The sequence below is a fragment of the Drosophila hydei genome, unplaced genomic scaffold (assembly GCF_003285905.1).
Source record: "Drosophila hydei strain 15085-1641.00,03,60 unplaced genomic scaffold, DhydRS2 tig00008144-arrow-arrow-pilon, whole genome shotgun sequence".
NCBI lineage: Eukaryota > Metazoa > Arthropoda > Insecta > Diptera > Drosophilidae > Drosophila > Drosophila hydei.
In genome coordinates, this window is record NW_022045849.1 from 780,198 (window position 1) to 789,439 (window position 9,242).

The 9,242-nt window shown below is 40.1% G+C and overlaps 1 protein-coding gene across 2 annotated transcripts in view; it reads left to right on the top strand.

The window, feature by feature from the left end:
* The window catches only part of LOC111596412 (tachykinin-like peptides receptor 99D), a 29,472-nt gene extending 24,084 nt beyond the window's left edge, over positions 1 to 5,388 (top strand). The window contains exons 7-11 of one of the 2 annotated variants that reach the window (XM_023310623.2): positions 206 to 356; positions 626 to 822; positions 4,301 to 4,440; positions 4,516 to 4,581; positions 4,646 to 5,388. In XM_023310623.2, coding sequence (XP_023166391.2) covers positions 206 to 356; positions 626 to 822; positions 4,301 to 4,440; positions 4,516 to 4,581; positions 4,646 to 4,836 — 745 coding nt within the window. In that variant the 3' untranslated portion in view covers positions 4,837 to 5,388. Of the gene's footprint in view, positions 1 to 205; positions 357 to 625; positions 823 to 4,300; positions 4,441 to 4,515; positions 4,582 to 4,645 lie in introns of those variants that run through there. The other variant, XM_023310624.2, reaches the window with a different exon arrangement.
* The last annotated feature ends 3,854 nt before the right edge of the window (positions 5,389 to 9,242 follow it).

The following is a 9,242-nucleotide window of genomic DNA, read 5'->3' on the forward strand; positions in this document are numbered from 1 at the left end:
ATAGGAGCTGGCACGCCTCAATGCATTCCGGGCATGCGAGACCATTAAATTGAGTTTTCAGTCATAAAAAAGGACAGAGGGTGCTAACAGCACAATGTAGAACCCAACTGGGATGTGTGTGTGGAAGTTGTAGACCATTTGATGAAATGCTCAAAGTGCTTAAGGCTTATCTTACTCATCTATTTGTCTATCTCCATTTGTCCAGCTACAATATACTGATACTGATACTCACCTACTTTCTGCCCATCGTCTCGATGACTGTCACCTACTCGCGCGTGGGCATTGAGCTCTGGGGCTCGAAGACAATTGGCGAGTATACGCCTAGGCAAGTGGAGAATGTGCGCAGCAAGCGCAGGGTAAGTCGCATCCCTCGCAGCGAGGGCAAGGGGTAGCTCGCACCTCCTTGCACCACACACGGACATCCCTTCCCACACCCACACACACACACACACGCACACTCGCACAGCTTGACATGCATAAGCATTCATTAATTTGAATACTGACCCAGCTCACGCCCCTCTCACATTCTTAACGTCATTAGCATCGTCATTATCACCGTCGTCATCATCATTGTACTTATTCAATTTTTGCTTATGTATATTTGAAATTTCAATTTTCCGCTTAGGTGGTCAAAATGATGATTGTGGTCGTCCTTATATTCGGCTTCTGCTGGCTGCCGTTCCACACCTACTTTATAGTCACATCCTGTTATCCGGCGATTACTGAAGCGCCATTCATTCAGGAGCTCTACTTGGTTATCTACTGGCTGGCCATGAGCAACTCCATGTACAATCCGATTATATATTGCTGGATGAATTCCCGGTAAGTACGAGCAACAGCTCCAATTTTACCATCAATTCCTATCTAGTCCTCGTCCTCGTCCCATCCCCGTCCACGTCCACGTCAACGTCCCTTCGAACTCATTGCAAATTATGTAATTTGCGTCGAGTAGGGCGTTATGTACGCTCGTGTGTTTGCCGTCGTTTTCCTTTGACGCAATCCACGCAGCTGGGTCCTGGAAAGTCACTTAGTCGCAGTTGGTCGTTTAGCTCGTTATCCAGAAATGAAGCGCGTCCATCATCATCATCGTCATTATAGGCGTCATGATTAACATCAATATCATTGACATTAACATTAACTTTCCCGTCACCTTGACTCATCCCACAGCATATTGGAGTTCTCTACAAGCGAGGGTAGTTCCGCTACCAAAAATCTAAAACTATATTTAATGCCAGCCATTATGCTTGAGGCGAATGTCCAATTGAAAGTTTTGCGCAGGGAATTTCAATTCCGACTGAAGGCTATTAGAATTGGTCTCTCAAAAAGGCTTAGGGATCGCACTTAGACTTTTTTTGAGTATCCATTCTTTAGCAAGAATTGTGCTCTTCTTATAACACATCTTGAGCCTTTAGTTCTTTGATGAGGAGTATTATTCTCTAGCTAAGTGTTCCATGTTCATTATATCTTTCTTCCATTACTTTTCTATTCCATTTATTTCAACTCCGTCTTATTCCAATTCCATTTCATTCTATTTTATTTTATTGTAATTCCATTGAGTACCATTTCCATTTTGTACCAATTCCATTTTATTCCAATTTCATTTCACTGTCAAATATATTATATTTAAATTCAGTTTTATTCCAATTTCATTTCGTACCAATTCCAATTAATTCCGACTTCATTTCACTATTATATCTCATATATTTAAATTCATTTTATTCCAATTCCATTTCCTTCCAATTTCATTTCACTGTCAAATATATTATATTTAAATTCAGTTTTATTCCAATTTCATTTCGTACCAATTCCATTTAATTCCGACTTCATTTCACTATTATATCTAATATATTTAAATTCATTTTATTCCAATTCCATTTCCTTCCAATTTCATTTCACTGTCAAATATATTATATTTAAATTCAGTTTTATTCCAATTTCATTTCGTACCAATTCCAATTAATTCCGACTTCATTTCACTATTATATCTCATATATTTAAATTCATTTTATTCCAATTCCATTTCCTTCCAATTTCATTTCACTGTCAAATATATTATATTTAAATTCAGTTTTATTCCAATTTCATTTCGTACCAATTCCATTTAATTCCGACTTCATTTCACTATTATATCTAATATATTTAAATTCATTTTATTCCAATTCCATTTCCTTCCAATTTCATTTCACTGTCAAATATATTATATTTAAATTCAGTTTTATTCCAATTCCATTTCGTACCAATTCCATTTAATTCCGACTTCATTTCACTATTATATCTAATATATTTAAATTCATTTTATTCCAATACCATTCCGATTCCATTTCATTTCAATATGACATGACTACTTATATGACTACTTGAGTCTCTAGCCCATTCTACTCATATGAAATATTTCAATACATATTAAATGTTTTTGGATTATGCGATAAAAAGAACTTGTCTTATGAAATATATTCACTATTTGCAATGCAAAGATTAGATTTGAAATAATCAGTTCATAGATAAGCAAAGTTACTCAACTATTATTGAAGTAACTTTGCTGTGTCAGTGGCTCATCAGAACTTTCGACTGCTTAAGACATGTAGGAACTCATCTAGTTGAGCTACTTTAATTATAGGAAGCCTCGCCTGTACATACAGGTGTATCTACACACACACACATGCACACATGCACACACACTGATGCACATTCGTACGTATGGTAGGTTCGTTTTCGTTTTCACAAATTGACTGTTGATGTTCTGTCGCGTCCGTGCGCCACATCCGGTTGGGGGAAAGCGTAACTGATTGCAATTAATTTGGCCCAGTCAACATGCCAATGACTGTTGCCACCGTCCGAGCTGTGGCAGGGGGAGGGGCGGGGAGCGCACAAAAGTTAAGCGCCAATAGTTCGACACGTGGAACTACGACCCCAGTTCCGGCGACGGGAGCTTTGCTGAGTCGGCGACGCCCTTATGTAAATGATGAGCGCCATCAAGGTGTTGTTTCCTTTCGCTTTCTTCTTCTTTATTATTATTGCAGTTGGTTGTTAACGGGTTGTTGCTCGATCCATACCTATACGAAGCATAGAGCTAACACACTGAAATACCAGAGCATAAATCAAGTTATTTGACATGTTTCAAGGCTTGGTTTGTGTTACTCTGACTCTGGCTCTGGCTCTGGCTCTGGCTCTGGCTCTGGCTCTGGCTTTTGCTACCAAATCATTCCAAGGGCGAAAGATTCGGTTGCAGGTGCAAATTCTCAACTTGACATAGTTGACAGACAGCATATACGAAACGTAACTGGCTAGGCAATACCCTGTAAAGTGCTAATTGTGGATTAGAAATACAAATGGAAGTGCTCGACTAGCAGAAGATAAGCTCTAATACATATATACTATATCATAAGAAGATTTTAACAAATAGACGCACCTTCTAGAACGCCTTTAGGATAACGTTTTATTGTCCCAATTCCATTTTTATATCTTGTTTTGAGTGTTGTTCTAATTCCATTTCATTCCAAAACCAGTGCATCTGAACGCTATTATTTTTCAATTCCATTTCATTCCAATTCCATTTCATTCCAATTCCATTTCATTCCATTTCGAATATATTCCGATTTCTTTTCATTTCCCTTCGATTCCAATTCTGTTGTATTCCAATTTCAGTTCATTTGAATTTTTTTCATACAAATTAAATATTTACTGTTTCTATTTTATTCCAAATCCACTCAATTTCTATTAAATGTATATATTTCAATTTCATTTCATTCCAATCAGTTTAAATTGTTTTTCATTCAAATTTGTTCTGTTTTTATTTTATTCGAATTGCACTCAATTTCAATACCATTTAATTCAATTCCATTATATTCCATTTTAATTTCATTCCATTCATTTTCAATTCCATATCATTTGAATTAAATTTGCATTCCAATCCCATTATATCATCCCTCTCTTGTCCACATAATAGCAATAAACACCCTGTTCCATTGTATCCAGGGTATTGAAACGAAACAACTAAAAATGTATGCAAAATGATAGGATTAGAAAATAGAGTCAGTTAGAGAGATAGAGCGATGACATAAGTGAATGGAATGCATTGCAGTTGTCCGTGCTAAATCGAGCGGGGAATGGGAATGAGAGCTACAAGGGCAGAAGGACAATTCCATTTGAGGATTGTTGTCGTGCAGCTCAATAACATTTTTGCTTAACGAGCTGTCGAGGCTTTGATGCTCTTTGATGGTTGTTAGTCTGCCATCAATATTCATATTTCATTTGTAATTGAATGCGATGTTTCCCCTTGTTTTCTTTTCTCTGATTGCAGCTTTCGCTATGGCTTCAAGATGGTCTTTCGCTGGTGTCCGTTTGTCAATGTGGGCGCCGAGTCGCTGAATCGGCGTGAGAATCTAACGTCGCGCTACTCCTGCTCCGGCTCACCAGATCACAATCGCATCAAACGGAATGGTATGCTAATGCACACACTAATGAGTCTCCCTCTCTCTCTCTCTAGCTCGTTCTCTAATGTGCTCCCCTTTGCAGACACACAGAAATCCATTCTCTATACCTGTCCCAGCTCGCCCAAGTCGCATCGCGCCTCGCATTGTGGTAAGCAGACGTGCGCCTGGCAAGGGGCTTTTCAGTTCATTGACATATGCCTCTGCTTTGACAGGTGTGCTGCGCAATTCGATGCCGCGTGCAGGTGAGAAGAGCAGCAGCAGTGGTGGTGGCGGCATCAGGACTAACGCACGTGCCCACAGATCGCCCTATCAACAGGAGCTGCAAGAGCGCTGGACCAGCGATAAGTCGAGCAGTTCCCTCAATTCGGCAACGGAATGCCGCACCACACAGCTGCTCTCCTGACAGCCAGTGCCCGCAACGGCCGAGCAGAGCTTGGAGCTGCAGATGCAGATTGTTGGCACCTCCAACAGCTACAACAACAACTACAGGCGCATCAATAGTGGCGCCCCACCGACGACAGCCGACGACAAGACTTGGCTCTAGATTTCATGCTCCTCTTATTAAGTCTCGAATTTATCCTTAGTGAATGACATAACATAATTAATCGAAACAAAAACAGTTAGCTAGCTGCATCCCATCTCAATATCTCAGCGACCCACGGAGCGTATGAGTAACATTTGAAATAGTAGTATACTAGATGGCGCTGCACAGATCTAAGCAGCTTGTGAATGGGAATCGCTATGTGGCGCTAGGTGGCGCCAGCTCAGCAAAGCTGTCGTATTGATCTTAAGAGCTACTACTGCCCACACAGGACGTGTAAGTTAGCTGTTGCTAGATATCTCCGCTAGATGGCGCTAATAACATGCGAAAACCTCGCTTCCTTTTCATATCCTATTACGAATATTTATAATATAATTGCGGCTTAATTAAATGCATATATTATCACAGTGAGTGTTAAATACAACAATTTTGATGATCTATATGTGTAAATGATATATAAATAAATATAAATAAGGTGTTCAAAGTCGAACTCGAATGCGATTTCAAGCAAATGAAGACTTTTCACAGTTCTTTACCCACATAATCACTGTACATAAGTTAAGGCGAAAGTTTCTGTACATATACTTAAGTTCGTTTGCCCCCTCGCTGTGAATTGTTAATAAAGCATCTTACTCAAGAGCCTAAAACCCACATATATTGCATTAACTATTTATACAATAGGGAGTTACACACACACACACACGCGCGCACACACAGAGATTGTATAATGCGCAACAGATTGATGAAATCTCAACCGATTAGCTATGCTCAGCTTTGAGCCCAGTTTGTCTGTCAAAAGATGAGAAAAAATCATATGTAAATATAAATAATTCCTTTGCCCAGCGGGCAAAACAACGTTTTGGCAACGTTGCAAAAAAATCTTTAACATACTTAAGGCATACGCACCCTATACCCTATGCGCACACACACACATGTGCTAGATAGACACCTTGAAGCTGTTTTCATGCTCGCTTAAAGCGAGAGCATATTCGTTTTCAACTATGTTCGTTTGCGACTATTGCTAGAGACTTGCAATTCTCGTTTGAGTTACTCGCCAACAGAGGGCGCGGCAAAGCGAACAAGTGGTTGACTGTCGATGGCCATGCAGCTAAGCTGAGCACTATATAATCAATGTATAGCTTTAATATAGGTAAGTCACTTTGGACGGCTTGACATATCGAGCTGGAGCTATATCTTCGTCATAAGCTCAACAAGCTGGTGTTGTGTTCTACAAATAAGTACAATAATGTATATAATATATATATATATATGTATTTCAATCTACTCACGCTTCTTGAGGGCGTGGCATATTAGTATAAATCTATAACTCAGTCAACAAAAAGTTTTGCTTATAGATAAACCTATGCATCATATACTTCGCCTACATTGAAGGCGTGTCACAAGGTAAAATATGAAATATTTTGTTGTTGAGCGCGTATGGGGCAGTCGTTAATGCTCAACTTTTGAGCTCTTGTTGTTGCTCTATAAATTTTTGATAAGTAACAAATTTTTGAATAAATTGCATTTGCCTTTATTTACTTTATGTGTGTGTGCTAGTGTGTGTGTGTGTGTGAGTGTGCCTGAGTGAGTGTGTCAAAGTAATTGAGCAGCTGAGCTCGCCTCGTGCGCCAATGCCAACGCCAGCGAAATCGCTTGAGGCCTGCGCCACTAATATTTGCATAGATGTGCGCACACAATATATGTCTCTTATGAATTTCCAAATACACCCATACACACACACACACACACACACAGACACAGGCATATGGCAAAGTAAATATATAGCAAAAATCATGCACTTACGCTGAGCGAAACGAATTTGTCGATTTCACATGTCCTTGCGGCGCCCCCCAACGCCCCAACGCACCAACGCCTCCTCCCCCTACTCCCACACAGCTTACATAGAGCATAAATATCGAACATATTGCCAGCTGTCATAACAATTTATTAATAAAGCCTTCATCGCTTCAAGCTAATTACAAATCTGAAACGTTGCAGCTCAAAATGCATAATAAATTTTGTAATTTTGTAATTTTGCACTTTGCGCTTTAAGCGAATTTTCATTTGCAGCTAGAAATGCATTAGCCTTAAAGCAAATTGAAGCCTTACTATGAATTCAATTTAATCTACTTATGCAATTAAGCTTCTGGCTGCCCAAAGAGCAGCCGAAGCATAGTATATTTGTATCTAGACTCAATTACTTTGAGCTACTTCAACAGCAAGAATATGATATTATTTCTATGACACACATATGTGTAAGGACAGCTCGTAGCAGCAAAAGGATTTAAGCCAAAAGCTGTTAAATCATGTTTTGGTAAGTCTTAAAAGAGTCTGCAGCAACTTGACTGCAAAGCTATAAGCCAGAGCTTAGCCTACAAATCTTTAGTGTTCGGCATTTGCAAAAGGGCTCAACTGCCGCAGCTGCGGCTCTATCATTAAAACTGCTTTTAATTAGTCGTGCATAAAGACTGCCTGCAAAAGAAACAAGTAAAAAGGGAAGTGCCTGACTCTGAGATACCTGGCCATAACCTGGTACAACACACACCTGATCAAGTCTATATATACATTACGGCTTCTGCCACGCCTTCTTCGGCTTTCACAACACATTTTCTGTTGTCACTGCTATCTTTCACTGTAACAGCCAAAAGGCTAGCTTTTTTGGCGGGGATGGTGGGGATGGCCTTACGCTAGTTGACACGCTCGTCAATGGGCCTAGATCTATCTACCATATACTTTTGATCTTGTCTTAACTATACGACATGTATCTAATCCACGTTAAGTAATAGCAGTGCCTGTTTGCCAGATCCTAGTATTTCTCATATCTTAATAGATTAAAAGACGAGAGTACCAGCCCAAACCATCAAGTCTCCAGCCGCCATTGGTCGGACGAATAGCAAGTTGAACAATGCACGAAATATACCTACTCCGTTCACTTCAAGAGCGAGTATATACTAGCTATACTACATACAACTCCCAAAGCCTTTTTATTATAGATCAAATACGACTGTTGAGTTAGACGTTCAGCTGACTTTGGCCAAACTGAAACGTGCCTTTGCCTTTGGGCAAGTCTGTAAAGTTGAAGTTGAGGATTATAAGAATTCTAAAATGAGATTTTGAAGAGCAGAAATAGTACTTTCCGAGACATTCTCGGTACATTTGGCAAACCTTTTTTAACTCGACTTTACAGTAGTTTAGGTATAGGCCTAAACACAGACTTTATGAACATTTTGAGAACTGGAACAAAACAAACATCCTGAAACATATATAACCTTCTGTTATCAACCGTCAGGCATTAACTGCTCTAATTGAACCTAAGCAACTTGAAATGTTAATCACGAACGTTTCAACAAGACTCACAATGGTCGAGTGAAACGTCATTCACAACTCCATTTTGACCACACAATGCTGCTCGAATTCATCGGACGCGATTATTCTCTCGCTCTCTCACTCTAAGCCTGCCTCAAGACGCAGGCCGTGAGTGGGTTCAAATAACGTCAAATCGCCTTTGAGCAGCTGGCGCCTGGCTGCTTGACCGTCTCAAGGTCAGCGTCAAGACAAAAGGTGCTCCTGTCGAGCCATAACTGAATTGATTCTGTTTCTTTTTTGTTTATTTTCACACATTTGCTTTATATTTATATAAATAAAAATCACTTTGCAAATCGAATTTGTGGCCTTTTGTATAGCTACGGAAAACTGTACAGGTCTACGTATATATTTTTATACAAATATTTCTATAATTCTTAAATTGCTGCAGCTGCCTTAACATAAGCAAGCCAATCTCCCACTCCCCCACACACACTGCTTTGTACAACGTTCAACTCAAAGGCAAAACGTCTGCGGCTGACACAATTCGTTGCCTACTTTTAAGCGCAGCGCAAGTGCAAGCTCACACACACGCGCACGCACACACACACACACATTCGCGCGCGCTCTGAGGCGGAACCGGAAGACAAAGGCAAGAGGCAAAAGTTTTGGTGCGAATGGCGGGCAAATGCACAGAGCTCCTTAAAAAAAACAATTGATGGCCAGATCTAATGTGCTTATAAGCAAAGGCAAGGCAAGCACATGTCACTGTGTATGTGTGTGTGTGTGAGTGTGTGAGTGCATATGTGTGTGTTTATAGAAATACATTAAATAGGCCAACTTTTGTAAAGTTTCTAATATGAGTAATGTTGGCCGCATGTATGCCGCAGACACACACACAGGCACACACACACACTCAGCCACCCACACACAGAGAGCCAACGAGCGAGCACGCGAGTGGTGCA